General features: G+C 32.8%; 2 protein-coding genes across 5 annotated transcripts in view; one reads left to right on the forward strand and one right to left on the reverse strand.

Moving 5' to 3' along the window:
* The window catches only part of LOC123682282 (oxysterol-binding protein-related protein 9), a 77,432-nt gene extending 69,583 nt beyond the window's left edge, over positions 1-7,849 (forward strand). For all 3 annotated transcript variants that reach the window (XM_045621177.1, XM_045621927.1, XM_045622588.1), the window contains 5 exons: positions 1,072-1,261; positions 2,646-2,911; positions 4,261-4,655; positions 5,014-5,244; positions 7,391-7,849. In XM_045621177.1, coding sequence (XP_045477133.1) covers positions 1,072-1,261; positions 2,646-2,911; positions 4,261-4,655; positions 5,014-5,244; positions 7,391-7,465 — 1,157 coding nt within the window. In that variant the 3' untranslated portion in view covers positions 7,466-7,849. The remainder of the gene's footprint in view (positions 1-1,071; positions 1,262-2,645; positions 2,912-4,260; positions 4,656-5,013; positions 5,245-7,390) is intronic.
* Positions 7,850-8,757: 908 nt separating this feature from the next.
* Positions 8,758-19,078, reverse strand: LOC123686099 (DNA-directed RNA polymerases I and III subunit RPAC1). 2 transcript variants are annotated; one of them, XM_045626914.1, is made up of 6 exons: positions 18,828-19,078; positions 18,471-18,771; positions 18,247-18,363; positions 18,009-18,191; positions 11,616-11,852; positions 8,758-8,941 (listed from the first exon to the last, which is right to left on the reverse strand). In XM_045626914.1, the coding sequence occupies exons 1-6, from the start codon at positions 18,873-18,875 to the stop codon at positions 8,835-8,837; spliced, it is 993 nt and encodes a 330-aa protein (XP_045482870.1). In that variant the 5' UTR covers positions 18,876-19,078; the 3' UTR covers positions 8,758-8,834. The 2 variants fall into 2 exon arrangements, with proteins under 2 accessions (XP_045482870.1, XP_045482348.1); XM_045626392.1 differs by having other exon boundaries at positions 18,247-18,366; positions 18,828-19,075.
* Between the last annotated feature and the right edge of the window lie 1,420 nt (positions 19,079-20,498).

The following is a 20,498-nucleotide window of genomic DNA, read 5'->3' on the forward strand; positions in this document are numbered from 1 at the left end:
TTATAACCTCATATTTATTCGTTGACGCTCGGTTGAACTCAACCGACGGTCAACCATCCTTCATAATACCGGCTCTAACCCTATGCTCACACCAAATCTGTCATCGGCCGAAGCAATAGCAAATGTAAAAATTGAATTGAAGCATTCCGGAATTTTTGCCGTGTTCTAGGAGGTTTTTCACTTGACGTTTCGCCTACTATTATGTTAAGCATCTTCAGAGGTGAAATCGGAGAAATCCAACGTCGAGTTACAATCGAGGTTACAATCTACTACCTAGAAACCTCTGAAGATGCTTACCGCAATGGTATGCTAAGCTTCTTGTGGAAAACCGTCTAGACAGCGGCTAAAAAGTTCGAAATTTTCTTATTCTGTCGAACAATCGGGACAAGAAAGCCATCAGTACTATACAGGGTGTCCGGGAAGAGTGCGACAAACGGGTACCATATTCAAGGACACCATGGAGGACTCGTATCAAGAGGTTTCAATCGCCTGAGTGCCTTCGTTTGGGATACGCAGGGTGATGTTCATCTTATGGGTGAAATTTCACAGATCAATAACTCTTCAACTAATCGACCGAATAATTTCAAATTTTGAAGGTTTGTCACCCTTTACTATCGCTTTCCTTCAATATTTCTGAAATCGAGTAAATCAGATCCGGGCTAGGAAAATTTCAGACTTTTCTATTTTCGTGAATATTGGATCACCCTGTACGTGAACATTATGATTTTTTTTTCGTTTTTTTTTCATTCCACCAATAAGATGAACATCACCCTTTATTTCCCAAACGAAGGCACTCAGGCGATTGAAATCTCATGATACGAGTCCTCCATGATGTCCTTAATTCATGGTATCCGTTTGCCGCATTCTTCACCTCTGAAGATGCTTACCATAGTAGTAGGCGAAACGTCAAGTGAAAAGCCTAGAGCACGGCAAAAGTGTCCGGAATGCTCCAATTCAATATTTACATTTGATGTTGTTGTTTGATTTGTTTTATGTCAGATAACTACATAGAAATTAGAAATATCATCTGAACTTACTATTTGTTCATTCTAATAAAACTGTTTGTTTCAGCTTTATATGACGACGATTGTGATGAAAATTTGGAAATTGATAGTAACGTTTCTGTGATTAGACATTTGTTGTCTCAGGTTAAGATTGGTATGGACTTGACCAAAGTAGTTTTACCAACATTTATACTGGAAAGGCGGTCTTTGCTAGAAATGTATGCTGATTATTTTGCACATCCGGACCTGTTCATTAGGTAAGTTCAAAAGTTGCTTTGTTGAATTTGGCTCCCTAGAAGAACATTTGCTCTTACGAGGGTAGGGATAGGTCAAAATATTGGGTGCTTTGGGAGGATTGTTCATGTCCAGTTCTATTAATATTAGTAGGATATTGGCTATATTGGACAATTATGGGGGAGGTGAAATAAGCCCAGTTGAACTTTGTTGACGCTTAGGACATTCATTACTTTAAATATACATCCAAAACAATGGGGTTTTCCTTAATCATGACTCGATTAAGTTAAGATATAGAATAGGTGGAAACATACGAGTGATAATGTTTAAGGTATATTACCTAACATCAAATAATTCTAACCAGCCGATCGCTATTATAACCTCCCAAAATATCACTCAAATCAAGTAGGCATAAATCTCCCGTTTTGTCCCTAAGTTTTATAGGTATAAAGTAGACACACCAGGATTTCTAGGCATCTCGATAAAAAGCATTTCAAATTAAAATACCAGTCGAATGACAGGGAATGACCACAGAACACTTTAAATGAGCATTATGGTTATGGAATAAATATTTATTTATTTATTTATTATTATCTAGCCAGTGCAGTGCCACAAAAGTCCACATTTCCCGCATGCTCCAAGTTCAAAATTGTGCGAATTCAGAACAGCGTTGAAACACTCCTGCACTGAATGAGAGCTTTTCAGTCGAATGCACTATTATATTCACTAGACTGAACAAGTATAACGAAGTAAAAATCTGCGTGCCAAATTATGAAAAAATAACATTGATACAAATTTGAATAAGCGCCCAAACATGAGCTTTCTTCATTTTTGGAGATAGTTTTATTCCATTTCCATTTTTCTCATGTTATCTTTGTATATTCTTCAAAAATTTCTTGTCGACGCTTATTTCTTGTCCTTTTTATTTCGTCTTTTGCGTGCTCTTTTGTCAGTAGTTCACTTTTTCCAGCAATTCACTATTTCTCATTCGAATGAGTTATTTTATAGCCAAAGGAAGAAAATTTTGGTAGATTACTTCTGAAGAGCTGTACGTCATAGAGTTTTTCATTTGGAGAAAAGTGCTCCAAAAATTGATAAACAACATAATACTGAAAATGTCACGTGATACTATGTTTTCATGGCGTATCATATTTGAATGTAGCAGTTTAAAATTCGTAAAAAAAATATCATGAAAAGAATAAGAACAAGCGCGCTAAAGCTCTTGACTTCACGTCAATGCTTCTCTCATTCTTATTTTTTGAATTTCTAAATAAGCAAATTACTGTAACAAAAATTCAATGTCAACAAGAGGAAAATTTGTCAATATTTACAATATAAACCATACAAAGAATTTACGGCAAAGAACCTTCTGTTTTTGATTGAATCTAATTTATTTTTTCTTTGCAGTATTGCAGATGCCAAAGATCCTCGAGATCGTATGGTGCAAGTGGTAAAATGGTATCTATCTTCGTTTCATGCTGGAAGAAAGAGTGCCGTTGCCAAAAAACCATACAATCCTATACTAGGAGAAATTTTTCGATGTCACTGGAACATTCCCAAAACATATGATAAACAAGCACCAACAGATGAGGGTGTACCTGAAGGTCCTATTTCTTGGTGTTCAAAAAATCAATTGGTTTTTATTGCTGAACAAGTTTCCCATCATCCTCCAAGTAAGCTGAGTGTTTTCTCTCAAAATTAATTCATTAAAATACAAAGCTACAGCTCTTTCATCATCTCATACGTAACTGTAACTTCAAATGATTTGTGATGAGATAACGCATTGACAACTTGCCGCGTTTAAGCAGTTTTCGTCCGAAACTGCTTTATATGACAGTATGGTGATATTACAAATACTACAATATATAGATGTTTTTCATAGCAGTTTAGTATTCTACGGCATTGTTGTGCGAACAATTTTTCACTATTCGTCTGTAATCGAATATAAATTTTCCATCTGAACAGCCTTAATCGTAGAATATAGTTAGAAGGAACGGAAAATAAACATTTGTATTCGATCCAGAATACAAGAGAGATGAAAGTTTAGTATCGCCAATCACAATCGAGCTAGCCGAATCCATAGGCGTGCAGAATCCTGATTTGATTATTGAATGTTTTATTAGAAATCCTTTTTTCATAACTTCACAATAGTTGAATCATTAAACTGAGAAAAACGTTGACCTTTTTGAAACAGGAAAGAATTTTCATAAATAAATCACATTATGTAAACTATTTTTGTGCATCAATTTATAATTTCGAAATAAATCAAATTTTGTTCGCTACTGCTATAGTGTCCCGTCAGACAAGGAGTGACGAATGTTGGAATCAAAGCAAATGCATCAGTAACAAGGCGATTTCTGTTCCTCTTCATAACCTTGTTATATTCTTTCCATTAATCATTCACATGGATTCCAATTGGATTCCAAATAAAAGAGATCCAATTTTATTTTTGCTTTTTTTCCAAGTCATACATTCTTTGGACCAAAAACAACATCAACAAATAATTTCCAATTTACACAGTTTAGCAGGAAATGTCAGAATTTCAAATGAATGATTAATGGAACGGTTACGTTAAGGTCGTTCAGACGGAAAATTTAAATCCGATTGCAGTGCCATATCTGACATATCGTGGAAAATTGTTCGTACAAAACGTTTGTATTTGTTGCCGTAGAATATGAATCTGCATTAACAGGGATTCCTATTTGAAATTTCAAAGTCGGCCCCTATTCCTCCCCAAGGGTTAAGTAAATGCAAGAGATTTTAGCAAAGCTGGACTTCCCCCTCAAAACCATCTACTTTTTATTCATAACAGTTTTCCGTAAGCTCTCTAATGTGAACAGAATATACTGTATTTAGTTCTTTTCTATGAGAGATTCCTAACGCCGCGATTACATAGCAGAGTAGATCACTCATAGAAATGAACTAAATACGGTAATTCAGTTGTCTGTGTTATAATTATTGTTAGAAATTTAGTTTTATAGTTCACAAATAAAATTTCATGTAAATCAATATGTTTGAACAGTTTCAGCTTTTTATGCAGAACACTACAACAAACGTATTAGTTTCAATGCCCATGTCTACACAAAATCCAAATTTCTTGGACTATCTGTTTGTGTTTACAATATAGGCCAAGGGGTAGTTTCAGTATTAGATTATGATGAGGAATACACAGTTACTTTTCCCAATGGTTATGGCCGCTCAATTTTAACTGTTCCTTGGATTGAGTTAGGGGGGTCAATAGTAATAAACTGTCGAAAAACTGGATATTATAGTAATATAGAATTCATAACTAAACCATTCTATGGTAACAAAAAGCACAGGATAAATGCAGAAATATTTGGACCAGAAGATAAAAAGCCTTTTTTGACAATTAGTGGTGAATGGAATGGTATCATGGAGGCTAAGTCGAATGATAAAGTAAGTACACGAAAAAAAGCTAAAAATTTCTTGAAATTGCAAAATTCCCGGTTTTTTAGTTGTACTCTAGTGAATTTTTCACATGTTTCGCTTCTTCAGAAATAAATTGTAACTCAACGCTAGATTTCTCTGATCAGCATTGAGTTTCAATATACAACCTAGAAAACTCTGAAGACGCTACAGAGCCCGAAATTTTTCGATTCTGTTGAACAATCTGGCTGTGAAAACCTTCAACAATATAGTCTAAATATGTCTAAAAATTCATTCACATGGTTAGATGTGTTAATTGAACAATACTTATTTTTGTATGTTATCCAGCTCTGAATAATTTTCATTAATGTCAATTATATTCCAACAGCTGGTTGAAGAATTCGTTATTGATGTGAATAAATTAGAAATAGTAAAAAAACTGGTTAAGCCAATAAGCCAACAGGAAGAAAATGAATCTCGTAAAGTATGGAGAGATGTCACTTTAGGATTAAAAGTAAATGATATTGACAAGGCAACAGCCGCCAAGCAAAAAGTGGAGCAAAGGCAAAGAGATGAAGCTAAGGAAAGAAAAGAAACTGGTGAAGAATGGAACACAAAAGTAGGTTATTTTTTATGATGTGGAAATAATAATGATAATGATGTTTATTATTAATTATTCCGAAAAATGTTATCTTTTTTACAAAACTCCTTTCTTATTTTCATGAAAAGTTATACATATCAGCTATCCGCAGTAAGTTATTTTTGGTCTAGTATCACTATTATCTCGCGAGAAGTTTTAATTTATGCATGGGCAATATTAAAAAAGAACTGAAATTCCTATGGAAACATTTACGCTTTTATCCATGATATAAGAATATAAGGAGAATATCTCACTGCACATTATCTCAAATATAAGGTAACATGTGCAAGTCTAATTCAAAAACTTTGAAAACTACTTTCCCTCAAATAAAATAATGGAAATAAGGGACTGGTAAATGAAAAATGTCAACTATTCTACTCGAGCCGCCGCCAGGAGCGGCAAACCGGACAAGACTTTTTGAATTACGTTGTCTCTTTACTATAGTCTTATGAATAGAGCGTTGTACTTTTAAACAATGCATTTTTTTTATGAAATCGACAAAACGTCGTTTGATAAATTTGACAAGGTGATTCGAAATTGAAAAATTTTATGGAATTGAAAAGATGCCTGGGAGGAATAACAAAGGCTCCTTTAAAGAAAATTCGTATAAATTAGGCAAAGCAGGGCGACAAAATTTTATTATGCCGGGGCACTAAACCGTCTGGCAGCGGCCCTGATTCTACTGTAAAGAGAAATAAAAATGATCGTGGAATGCTTCACATATGAAGCTAATGAAAGCTAATAATAACAATTTATTGTAAGCACTTGTTGTTGCATTGATTTTCTTCAAATACTTGTTACATTATAGCTTCAGGCTTCAAATTTTCTTGAATAATCACAATATTATAATATTCATCTTCATGAGGAGTTCAGGACTAATTCGTTTTTCTTTCATGAATGCAAAAAAATTAATATATTTTAATGTTACAGTCAAAATTTTATAAAGCGCAAATAATATAATAAACAAATTGAAGTACTTGAGAATTTTTAAGGGGGGTTACATTTTCTTGTGGTTTTTAAATGGTATTGGGCATACACAGACATTTAAGAATAAACTTGTGCTTAGGGGAGATGTTTGAAGTAGAGACTTGACACATCCAGACCATCTAATTAAACCTCAGGATAGAACCTCCGAGAGGTTTCACTTACTCATTATGTCGAAATGTGATATTAAGTTGTGTAGTAATACTAATTTACAATTTAAAATAAGATATTTCTTATATTTGAAGCAACTATAAATACTTTTTGTGAATTTTCAGTTTCGAAATCAGTTTTTTTTTCATTTCATTTGTAATGAATGTAAGTTTAATTAGGGTACTTTATTTAGCAGGTGATGATCAGGTTAATTCTCGCAATTCCTGTTATTACATTTGTTTAATAAAGTTGCTTATTATTATTCGAAGTATCCCTGCAGTAATTTTTCAAGTTCATATGTAACCCTTGAACATGGTCTTGCAACATTTTTCAAAAGATAAAATTTCATTTATTGTTTTTTCTAAGATGAATAAATTTCTGTTATTATTATCTACGAAATATATTTGTTATAATATGTTAGGGATACAAATTTAATATAAACCAGAAAATCAATTCTATCCTAAAATTAATTGAAAAAGGTGAATATAAAATCAACTTCGCTCAATAAAAAAATTTTCATTGATAAGTTTTCTCAATTATATCTCGGACCAATCAATGTATTCTCTTCAGAGCAATTTGCTCTTTGGGAAATATGTTTACAAAATCATTTATATCATGTATCTGGTATCTCAAATTCTTTTAGCCTGTAGAATTTTTTATTGTTGTGTTGATACCACCAGTAATAATACTGGAGCTATCAACTTGAATTTTTTTTTCATGTTGAATGTTTTTACATTCTACAGGCACTTTCTCAATAAAATCCATTAATGTAATATAGTTATTTATGCAACAAGTGCAAAAAGTGAATGTTTATTGCACTCGACGTGAAATTGTCCGACGAGGCCGTTAGGCCGAGTTGGACAACACGTCTCTACATAGAACCAAGAGCGCCACAAAAACACATATTCAAATCTGCTTATCAGTCAGTGAAAATATTTTTGCATTTTTTCGAAATAATCAAACAGCAATAATATTAATTTTCTCATTTCAGTTATTCCAGAAAGGTCTTGAAGATAGTTGGCACTTCATGAAACCACTTCGGCATAGATTACCCTCGAATACATGAATTATACAATTAAGAAGATGAATTCAACTCTGTGCTTTTCTCAAAACCATCCTACAAACTGTCTATGGAACAAGATTATTTTCATATTTATATTGAACTGTGATACACTATCATATTATGGAAATGTGAGCACTGATAGAGGCAGAAGATCGATCGCTGCAGGACAGCTGAACGTCTTCAAACTTCTATTAAATTCATTCTTAAAAATTTTCTTGTACATTGAAATGGCATTTATTTATCCATACTAGGGTTTAAGTCGAAAATAAATGTTTTCTCATAACTTTTTTATTTACAATTCACTTCTAGAGTGTTGAAATGATGGTGCAATCCAAATTTCATGTGACTTACATTTCCATGTTGAATAAATCATACAAACATATCGAATTAATATTTTCATTATTAAAAAATCCTGGATTCCCCTCATAAATAGCAACCTCTTCATTTATCACCAGTTATTAGTAGTTGTAACTATTAAATACTAGTAAAGAGTTAATACACCAGCCACCACTATTTTTTTTTTTTCAATAGAAGACTGCTTCCACATCAGTATCGAATTGAATGATTTATTCCCAAATGTTGTTGCTGTCCAGAGGAATATTATTCCTATATTTTGTTAAGAATTCTTTGTGATATAAAATCTTAAATCAGAAAATAGCAGTTATCTATGTTTAGATAAATAATGATATTTTTCAAATAAAATTCACAAAAACCCAAAGATTAAAATTATTTGGTTCCCTATAAAAAATGGAAGGAGGAATATCAAGAAAATAATGAATACCAAATTATTAAAAGAGGTATAGGTTATCTTAGGTAGATAGACCAGATGATGATGAACACTGAATATGGAAGATTGGAGCACTTTGGTGAAAGATAGACCAATTTGGAAATTGGAATTTTAAATAGTGTATATAATAATAAAATCTTTTTTATTTACAAAGAAACACAGCTGTTTTTATTCCAATCAGAAAGATTTATTTAATCACATTATAAAACAACATTCAATGTTCTTATACACTAGGTTGTCATTATTACTCTTACAATATTGCAACTCACTGTATTCGGAATGACTTCATCGATCATACTGATGATACGTTTGTGAATTTAACAATGTTCCGTATAGGTATTAAGCAATCTGATTTATTGACCTGACCAATTAGATTGAGGAAATTCCTTACATATATATTATATTTTTTTATGAAATAACAATACCAAAAAATACCAAAAAAAATTCAAACCATGAAGCATGTGTGGATAAATCTCAGTATTAGACTAGGAAATAGAAATTTGCAAAGTAACAAATGATTTTTATTTACAATTGAAAAATTAGAAATGCATCAATAGTATAATACAAAACAATGTTAATTAAATATCATGAATTCAATTCTTGCAATAAGTTGAAACACTTGTCTCTCAAGTATTTTACGGATTCCCTGAAGATATCGTCTGGTTTAAGAGCTCCAACTGATTCAATTGTGACTGAAACAAAATTGAAAGAGTTCGGGAATAAAATCTTCGCAAAATTTCATATTGTGCAGTATTGGATGGAAGTCTAATAAACCAAAACCAGAGCGCCACAGGTTATTCTGAATGGGTTAATAGCCTATTCGTGTCGATCCCGCTTACGTTTACCGCCATTTTGTTTTCGGATGAAACTCATTTTCACCTTAATGGCCAAGTAAATAAGCAGAGCTGTCGCTACTGGAGTGCAAACAATTCGAAACGCAAGCATCAGAACCCCTTCTTTATTGTATGAAGTGAAGGGGGCATAAAGTTATTGTCAATTCAGTGTATGTGAACTTTGCTGTCTGTAATCAAAGGACATAGTTCTAGCAGGATGGAGCAACTTCGTCAAATTCTTCCAGGCAAATTAATCTCCAGGAAATGTGACGTGATCATTAAACCGACAACCACCTAACCGTACCACATATAGATAATATAAAAATGATTGAATAAAATATTCAAAAATACACAATAGCATCGATACCGGATTTGCAACACAAATTAAAGGAATCGTATACTAATCGCTTGTTTTGCCTGTTTAGAGTGGAATCGACTGCATTAATAATTCGTTTCATTTATTGTTCTCGATTATTAATTTCCACTGAGTAAACTAGTTGTTTTAAATGCCCTCCAAACAATATAGTCCAAAGGATTCAAGTTGAGTGATCGAAGGTCATAGCACCTGACCAGGCCTATTGAAAGTTTGGTTCAACCAGATGACAACATTTCATCCAACATGCGGTAGTGCTTTGTCATACTGATACCACATACCACATTGCATATTTGTATACCAAACCCATAGGAAAATTTTCTAGCAAATTTGCGAGATCATTTTTTAAAAATTTCAAATACGCGTCTGCATTTGAACATTTAGAAAGGACTTGAATTGGAAGAAGTAGTATGGGAGTTTCTCTATTAATATTAATCTTTGTTGAAAACCTCTTCTTTCGAAAGAGTGAGAATTTTATAGAGACCATACATGTTCATTATGACAGATATTTATGCAATCTTGAGTAAAAGTAACTTCGTCCGACCAAAGCGTCCGTCTAATCCGACCCTGAACAAACCACTCTTATTTTTGCATGAATACAACAAAAACCTGTTCTACCTACTCCGCTTCGTTGCTTGCAGTGTAAAGATTTCACATTGGTCATACAGGTTAAAATATATATTTTTTTTGTGAATATATTTTTAGAGAAATTATGTAGATAAACCGTGGAGTGTGCAGTTTGTAATTCTTCTGCATCAAAGAACAAAAAGTTAGTTGTGATGGATGCAGCAAACCTTACTGCAATGGTTGCAGTGGATTATGTGTCGATGAAGTTAAAATAATGTCACAATCCAAAAGAATCTTGCAATTTCATTGTAAGAACTGTCTTGAGTTAAATACCATACGATTATTGAAGCATACTATAGAAGATAAAAATAAAATTATCAATTTATTGGAGGAAAATTCTAAATAAATGTAAACAGAAAATTCAACAAGCAGAAAAAGTCCAGATGGCCACATATGCGAGTGTCGTCTCTACTGATAGGAAGGTCGATCTCAAGCAAAAAGTAAACATACCAGGTATCATTGTCGCGCCGAATAACAGTAAACAATCAAGTATGAAAACAAAACTAGATATGGAAAATACCATTAATCCAGGTAATATTGGTGTTGGAGTAAATACAGTCAAAAATTTTAAGAATGGAGCAATTATTGCAAAATGTGATAGTATGAAATCTAAGGAAATTTTGCGGAAAAAACTGCAAGAAAATATGAAAGAGAACTATGAAATTAAAGAAACCAAAAAAAAAATTGAAAACCCAGCATGCACAATTATAATTGTCGAGTATTGAGATGGCATTTCCAGTCATCTATCCAGCCATATTTCATTACTCCATAACTTTCGAACCAGGTTTCAACAAAATATTATATATTTTTGCCATTCGATGCTTTTTAATTTCACGGAAATATTGTTGCCGAAGTGCAACAATATGATGGGACTCTATAATCAGCATTCTGTTGTTAATTTTTTTTTATTTAAAATCACGTTCCATTAAGTATTGAATAGAACTTTATTAGGCTGTATAACAACAAAGTCGAAAAAAAGAAAAAGTAATTGATAAATTCCTAAGAAAATCGCAATGAAAAAATTGTCCCAATTCCCCATAGAACTCTTTCAAACTATATGGTGGATGCTGAACCAGAAAAATTTTCAAACACTGTTTAAGCCCTCTGATGTCCAATCTGCGCCATTTTTCAGGTAATTCATTATAGAGTTTCGCCCTTTGTCCCTACTCATACCAGTATTGAGTTTAGCAAACGAAACTGAAAGATTACCCTTTTATTTCTCGAAGAGGTGATCACAATTGACCACCGAGATCTTGAGATTTAACACAAGTGATGTTATTGAGGACATACAGCCACAAATGTGTGAATTGATCAGCTGATATCATTTTTCATTGTTAATGGCATTCCCTTTTGAAATAAACATCCATTGATTTCTCGTTTTTTTAATAATATAATCCAATAACAACTCATTGGAAAACTTTTTACATCTTGAAATTATAATACTTAGATATTAAATGCCCCTCAATTTTTTTTAATATCGAAAAGAAATCTCTTACTGGAAAACAATTTACATCTTGAAATTATAATACTTACATATTAAATGATCCTCAACTCTACTCACAACAACAGTGTCCTTGAGATCGGGGTACTCCCAAAAATTTCTACTTCCTGTGTCATATCTAGCATTTTTCACAACAGCAATGTTTTTGCCATTTTTATTTTTTATATCAATTACCCCAGGAGAAAAAGATTTTTGTAATCTAGTTGCAGCTTCCCCTGATACTTCTTTGATAATTTCAATTTTAGGTAAGGTTCGATAAAATGCAGCCACTGAAAATAAAAGAGTGTGAAATAGTATTATTGATTTATTTTCGAGTATTATAGGATTAAAATCATTATATTTCTGAGAGCTGGTTTTTCACACGCAAATAAATAATTTTTTTCCTATATTTTATTCCTAGAGCGCAAGTTTTATTTGTATATAAAACCTGAGCTGTAATTAATTTTAATTACTCAATTTACAAGAAAAATCTGACATTGCAATACATATTCAATTTCGGGAAGAATGTTAATAAATATAAATCTATTCTCCATTCAAAAATAAGACAGAGCAATATAAACAAAGTAAATCGCATGGTTTGCGCATAGAGCAACTCTTATTGGTCAATCGGTCGTAAATCCTAATTCTCCTCCTCCCTAAAAGACTTGAAACTCGCATAGGAATGTGGATGTGATCATTCGAATCCAACAGTGTAGGTAGACTTTCATTTATTCATCGTCAATGTTTACAAATGGATATGAAATGACTTGTTTTAAATATTTAACTCCCTTCCATACTATATTTTGCATTTTTTGTTTTTAGGAACTCTCGTTAAAAATACCAATTTTAGAAACGGATACTGCTACCTAGGGAAATCTGGGGACTACTACTAAAAAAAAAATCGAAAAAAAAAATTTCCGTCCAAGAAAAAGGATTAACCTTGAATACATTTCATAAAGCAATTGAGAATCATCCTACTATGTCAAAAACAGACTTGATGGACATAGTTTCAAAATCATCATCAAAGATTGACTCCCAAGAAAAAACAATAATTTTTCTTCAAAGATAATTGATTCGATTGACGATTTTTTTATCATAATGAAATTCCTATAATTTCAAAAGTATTACAAATTATCAATAATAGATAAATAGGGTAGAAATATTCATGTGGTGGAGAAAATATCCGAGAAAAATTAAATAACTTAAGACCAGTTCCATAATCGAAACTAAACTCTCATTTTCTGTGAGAAGTGTGCTCTACAAATGAAACATATTCTGTAAAACAATTCAAGGTTAAAAGCCTTTTGTGTTAAATACCTTCGATTACATTCACTTTATACACGGAATACTATACCAATTTTTTTTTCAACAAAATTTCAATATCTGATATACCATAGTAGCCACTGTCGTGGTTGAAGAAGAAATATATGAAATATTACCAAATGCAAGCAATAAAATCACTTGTTCTCAGAATAGCCAACCCTATGAAACTTGACAGCTTTCTCTAAAAGTTGTTCAGTTGTGTATATGGAACTGGTTCCATATACACAATTCTGAGAACAAGTGATTCCGGCTCCGGAGCCACTTCCAAGCTCCTTTTAAGTTTAAAGGCTACTTTCTGATGTAGCAGTCTTTACTCATGGATTATAAAAATGGCCCTAAGTACTTAGACAAGCTTTTCGGGAAGGTCTGTCAAGAACACTCAAGAACCCAAATAGAACTGGAAAAAGACTAATCATTAATCACATAAGAGGAAAAATGGTTTTGTAGAGAATGGCTTATGGCTTTTTGAATCCAATGAATCAGAGGATATGAATGGGGAAACGTCCAAAAAGTGGTTCTCTGCAATTTTGTCTAACCTTGATGATAACACTGTAATAGTAATGATACTGAAGGAAAATAATTCTTGTAAATGTGAATTCAGCTCAAATATTCTATTCAAGCTGAAATATCACATTCACTCACTATTCCAAAACACTTGTTGAAGCAGTGGTCAAATCAAATCAAATATATTTTCAACCAATGGATGTGGTATGTTATAAATACTTGTATCTGACAGTGGGTAGGTAAATAATTAATGCTATTGCTATTAGATTACATGATTCATTATCCAACCTAGCAACAAGCATCTACTTTGAGCCTCGCTTTGAGCTCACTTTTCGTCATGTTGAAAATAGGCTTCAAGATCACTTGTAGATTCTTCTTTCTTAACTCACTATCGACTATCTGATTAAATTTCGAAAATCATTGACATAAATTGGAATTATTTGTATATTTTCTTAATTTGAAGAATAATAATTATTATTATTATTAATATGGGGAGCCAAAGGCGTAGGACGGATGGAATAGACGTGAAACTTGGAGGACGTGTTATTATGACTCATTTGCGGTGTTTTGAACCTATTTATTGATATCCGAAAATCAACAGTTTCTGAGATATTTGAGTTCTAGTGATTTTTAAAAAATTTCCCACCTTACTTCATTTTTCGCCAATTTTTTCTACATTGACCAAGTTTGATTTTAATTTTGGATTATTTTCATCAGAAATGGATATGATATGTATGAAAAAAGGAAAACTATGCTATATTAGTTGTTTCACTAATGCTGAATATGCAGATATTTTTTGTGTGTATGGATCATCATCATCATTCTCAGCTGAGGATTGTGTATGGATACAGCAATGGAAATGCTTCCGAGGCCCATAGAGAATACTTACTTACATTCCCAATTAGGCGTATTCCTCACATGAGTGTCTTTTCATCAACCTACCGCAGAATTGCGGAAACAGTTACTGTGCTAAAGTCTAAAAATGCTGGTGCTCCAGGACTTCGAAACATTGTGGATAAAGCAATATTACAGGCAGTAGAAGATTCTCCTGCAATAAGTACACGTAAGACTGCCAGTAATCTTGGAATATCTCACAAAAAAAGTATGGTCGGTGCTGAACCGTTTGCATTCCTATCACTACACTCCAGTACATGGATTACAAGATGGTGACTATGCTAAAAGACTCCAATTTTGCAGACTTATCCTGAATGCTGACAGAGAATGCTACATTTTTATCGAGGATTCTATTGAGAGACGAAGCTAGATTTACTAGGGAAGGGGTGACTAATTTTCACAACCTACATTAATGGTCAAATGTAATTCGGCATTTGAGGAAGCATCATTCGATAGGAAATTTTTTGATAGGTCCTTATTATCTACCTGATAACTCAAATGAAGAAAATTAAGAATAATTTTTGAAAATGAATATGGACCGCTTTTTGGACGAGGTTCCCTCGATTGACAGACGTGTAATTATTTTCCAACAGGTGTGGCTGACGCGCACACTATAGACTAAATGTATATTTTCAAACGAATTGTTTCCTAATTAGTGGATAGGACCTATTTCCTGGCCATCGAGAAGTCTGGAACTAACACTGTTAGATATTCATGTTTGGAGCAGTTTAAAAGATATTATTATGAATGGGAAACACACACATGCACAACTTGTATGGAGAACAGATGAAGCAGCGAGAAGATTTAGAGAAAACGTCAGGTAGAAAGTAAAAACAGAAGAAATTAGAAAGAAGGCACGTACTTGTATAAGGAATGGTGGAGGTCATTTCGAATATAAATTATGAATACATTTTTCAATGAAATTTTGAGTTTAATTGCTATAAAAAAATATTCAATTCGTTAATTTTCTATCCCGTTTCAAATGAACATCTTCTGAAACGAAACTAGTGACTGCATTCTAACGAAAACTTTTTTAGGAAATAAAGAATTTGTCAAGTTTTTAAAATAATTTTTTCATACATGAATTGTGGAATTCGAAAGTTGCAGGCAACTGGATTTAGAAATTGACTATTCTTTTCTTCATATACCAACTTTCAAATCATACTTATTTTTTTTAACATCTAATATAGCATAGTTTTCCTTTTTTCATACATATCATATACTTTACTGATGAAAATAATTCAAAATTTTAATCAAACTTGGTCAATGAAGAAAAAATCCACGAAAAATGAAGTAAGGTGGGAAATCTTTTAAAAACACAAGAACCCAAATATCTCGGAAACTGTTGGTTATCAATATATATGGCTTAACCAACAGCAAATGAGTGATACTAACACTTCCACCAAGGTTCACGTCTAATTTGTAAAAATCCTGTATATACATATATGCAGTGTGTTTCATTTTATACCGGACAAACCTATAATTCATCTTAATTCAGTCATGTAGATGACACCGGGAGAATCATTTTTGGTTTATGACATATACCTCGTTTTCGAAGCATAAGCAAGATACAGGGTATGGAACGTCATTTCTGACCAATATTCTATTGAGTGTGGTCTATTATGTATAACCTTTGAAGTTACGGTTTTTGGTCAAATCAGAGTGCTCCATTCAAAAAAGGTAAACAACTTTGAAAAAAAATTCAAAATGGCGGAAAACCTGCAACGTTTGAAATTTTTTTCCTTGGTGGTCAAATTGAATTTCATTTTCTGAATCAACTAATTTTTCTGAGAATTTCTGTGAGGAAAAAATCGAACAAAAATTTTTTTTACATGTCTACAGCGAAATTGCTCACGATTTTACTTTTTTCCTTCATAACGGCCAAAATTCTTCTCCAGTCCTTTAACATAATTGAAAAAAACAACTGGTTGGGCTATAGGGCCAAAATTTTGAAATTGCACTGTCGAAACATTCCAGATAGTAGAATTATCACAAATATAAAATTTGCTGTAATTTCAATGAATCTCTGTGGGGGAGTCCAACTCTTGACCTTGAGGTATTACCTGTGGAATGTAGATTTGAACTGAACCAACGATATTATTTTTGGTAACCAAGTGTTGGTAATTAACAGAATTTGACAGTGTAATCGGATTTCACTGAATATTATTTTGCAAGTTCTGCAAAACGAATTTAAAATTGAAGCGAATTCCTCAGATAGGAAATTGAGGAGTATTTGCAGCTGTTGAGTAGTTCAATAATTTCACCAAATTTTTACCAAATCACATTAGTTGAAAAAAAAATTATCTTCCCAAGAAGGAACGAACGGACTAACAAGGATTTCGTCGATTTCAAGGATTTACAGGAGAAAATTTCAATGGGAATCATATTTCCCTTTTAGCGATATTAAAGTGGTGAAAGTGAGCCAAGATAACCCGTTCGTGTTTCAGTATAATACCACCTACCAAGCTAAATATTTTGAAATAGTCGATACCTGCTAGAGTAAGCTGAGGATGAGTCAAGAGAAACACCTGAGCTTTGAATAATCTAAACGTGTATGAACATAAGGGGAATCTGAAGAACTGGACCATCAAAAAAAACCTTCAACGGACTAATACCGATCGCAGAATACAAGAAAAGGTCCTGAAGTATTTTGTAGATAACAAATAGAACAAACCATACTACGTTGATTTCCAAAATGATCTACTTTAGTAACCTACATACAAATATTCTAATGGATCTGATGTAACATAGTTCCCAAAGAATATGATCTATGATTTTTTTTTACCCTCATTACAACTTATTTTGATTTTGTTCTTTTATTTTAAAAAACTAGAACATTTTTCGATTCAAATTCATATGATTTCGAATTGTAAGACTTCCTTTAGTTGAGAAAAAGAATGATTACTAATGGAACAAGACTTGTGATTATTTTGTAAATTTTTACATAAGTACTCTCAAGATAAGATTAGGTAACTATGTGAAAATAAGTTCCTCAATTTCTCAGTCCTTGAACAATTTTTAGTACATATTTTAAAAGCAATTTTTTTACCAATTTTTCTGAATAAAAGTTTAGAAACTCGTTTTCAATTTTCTTCCAAAATGACTGGTTTGAAAATTGCGCAGTTCTTCCAGAATTTGATACCACCTGATTATGAAGTTACAATTTTGTTTCTGAAGATGATCGGTTAGATACCTATTACACTGTTACCTACGTAATGAATCAACTGATACCCAAATAGTACAAGAAATTCCAACTAGTAATAAATTTCAGAAATAATTTCATTTATCACCAACTTTACCTTACAACTTTGAGAATTCATATAATAATTATAATTACATGGAATGTTTATTGAAACAAAAGAACAATCTCAAAATTATTCCCAAGTGGTCTATTGAAAAAGGGGACATCCCAAACAGTTGTGAAGATTGTGTGGTTGGAGAAGGTAACAACTCAAAAAATCCTCAAAATTCAACAAAAAAATATCCCCAATCTTTTTCCACAAGCTCAAAAACGTCGGTCCAGATCACGAAACGTTGGACAGATAGTTTGTTCATCGATTTATGTAGTAGTAACAATCTTGGAGAGTGTTCAATGAGCTGGAGGTTGAAGAGAGCAAACTAGAAACTTAAAAGGTGATTTCCCAGCAATTGCGAATTTTGAGTTGTTCCCTTTTTCGAGGACAGGTGTGATATATATATAATATAATATATGAATTTTGACTCACCAATAGGAGAAAACTTCGCATGATCTTTACCAGTTCCTTTGATAGCAAGAAGTTTACAATCAATCTCATGTCCTGGCCTCATTTTTGTGATAAGGATATCATCATGAATAGGTTCAATATCCTTCTCTTTAAACCTTTGTTTTTGATTACCAATTGGTACCCATTTAATTTGGCTAGAGTAAACTGGAAAACAAAAATTTATACTTTATGTCAAAATTAATTATTGAATTTATATTACTGTTGCTATTTTTATAGATGTCCTCTGCACATAATGAGTTTTTTGTATTTTCTTTCACTGAAGTACATTTAACTTTGATTTCAAATTCCAATGTATTATCATCTTTCTCCTCAAGATCCGCTGAAAAAAGAAGTAATTTATTCATGAATTTGACAATCATGACAAAACACTTATATAGAAACACCAAATTTAATATTCAACCATAAATGAAAATTCCTACTCACCCTCGGTTTTAAATTCAAACAATCTAGGATCAGCCTTAAGAGGTATTAATCCTAATCTATGTACTAAGACCTCATCTGGCAATATCGAAGTATTGCTCAGAATTTCAACTCGGTCAATTGCCATACTAGGAATATCACTCATCATAATCCTTCTGAAAGTATTGGCTAATCCTGGATGAACACCAATTAGATCAAATTCTATTTCATTTTCTTCATTTCGTATAACAACTATTTTGAGACTTTTCCTCAAATTCTTACTTGTCCACTGCTCATCAAAAACTGTAGGACTTGTTGAAGTAACCTACAAAGTACTTTCGGTATAAAGCTAAATTTCTTGAGGTGAAGGTAAAAACTTACCGTACTTAATCCAAATTCTCCAATACTCAACATTGGAGATTCGCCCATCTTAAGTTAAAATCTAAATACAAGAGGAAGTTAAAATATATCTGAAGTATTCTGAAGACAGAAGGATCCAAACTGCAGTATCTCGTTCAAAATACTCAAAAATTCTTTATAGTGGCCTCAGCTCAGGGCTCAGAATATACAGGCATTTTACAGGAACCTCAATCTAACCCATAGATCTATGATCTAACCATTCTAACCTAAGATGTCTTAAAACCAAAGACATAGAATAATAATGTTGTTATAGGTCTATGCTCGAAACAAGAATCTTGCATAGACCGAATCGGGAATCTTGAATCTTGTTACAAGATATTAGGGATGGGAATACCGGTTACTCACCAGTCGCGTTACATTCGCGACCGCTCCAGAAAAATACCGCTCCTAAATACCGCGATTTTATAACTGTGGTTACAGGTAACAAAACCGTAGGCGATTGCAACTAAGTTGTACCAGCGACAGAGGAACGAAAGAAACGAGACCGTTGGGATACCTAGACTATTTGTCGACTGTCCTGTTGAATGATTTTTCATTGTTCATTGAGTTTCTACGTTATTCTAGAAGAACGTTTGCAAGTATAACAAAATCATAAAACCATAAATTTTTTTGGTGACTCAGAATAACAACAAAGGTTAGAATCTTCGAAGGGCAACTCATTAAAAACAGATGGTGTAAACTGGAAATATACCATCCTCGGGTAATCTAGGTATTACGTGAAATAAGTTATATCTATGTATATTGCTGAAGACGTGGTATTCAGCGTGAAACCTTAATGAGATATCCATATTTACCAAACCTCGTTCAAATATCCCAAACCGTTTCGATGTTATTATTCGAAGTCCGGTGCCGGTACGCCGTAACTATCTATACTTTGGAACCGGTTACTTTACGTTTGTGGAACGCGCGACTACGTTACTCAAAAATACCGTTCCAAAATCGCGGTATTGAAATACCGTCCCATCCCTACAAGATATGCGGATGAGGACAAGGATGCGGACTCTACAACATTATTTTTCAAGTGTAGGGAAGATCATTATAAACAGAAGGATTTCATTGTTATTTGTGATACTTATTCAGGAAAAAATATTATGAACAATTAAAATAGTTCTTTTTTCTCATCTCAACTGAATATTTCAAATAATTAGAAGCAACAAACAACTCCAAACAATAGGATTGTGATGTTCATTTGAAATTATAAATAATCATCCATTATCCAAAAAACAAACATTATAGGAGAAGAAAGCCTCTCACGTGGTGAATTGTGAACATTTAATTGAAAAGAATGATGATTATGAACGGAAAAGAAAATCTAAATTCCCCAAATGCAGTCTTTGGAAAAACTTTTTAGTAGGGGCGCTGAAGAATTCTCTGCTTCAGAAGCCAAAATTACTCGCGCCCGCCCTGGTTAGGAAGAATTTAATTCGGACTTAGCTTGTCGAGTTGACACATTTAGCTGCCCTCTTTTATTCTTTCGAATGATGTGTATAAACTAGGGGAGATTTCAGAACTATGGACTAACACTGAAGTAAACTTTCAACTTTGGGCTATTTCCTGTACGTTGGAACAAGGACACAACCTAAACAACAAAATTTATACATTCCTGAACTTTCTACCTTGTTTATCCTGAAA

Source organism: Harmonia axyridis, chromosome 1 (assembly GCF_914767665.1).
Source record: "Harmonia axyridis chromosome 1, icHarAxyr1.1, whole genome shotgun sequence".
In the NCBI taxonomy this organism is placed as follows: Eukaryota; Metazoa; Arthropoda; class Insecta; order Coleoptera; family Coccinellidae; genus Harmonia; species Harmonia axyridis.

Bases quoted from the DNA above. Each gene is read 5' to 3' on its own strand.
- LOC123686099 (XM_045626392.1), bottom strand. From the start codon at position 18,875: ATGGGCGAATCTCCAATGTTGAGTATTGGAGAATTTGGATTAAGTACG. The intron at 18,772-18,827 runs GTAAGTTTTTAC...AGTACTTTGTAG, and splicing joins GAGAATTTGGATTAAGTACG to GTTACTTCAACAAGTCCTAC. The intron at 8,942-11,615 runs GTAAGTATTATA...ATTTTGTTTCAG, and splicing joins AGTTGAGGATCATTTAATAT to TCACAATTGAATCAGTTGGA.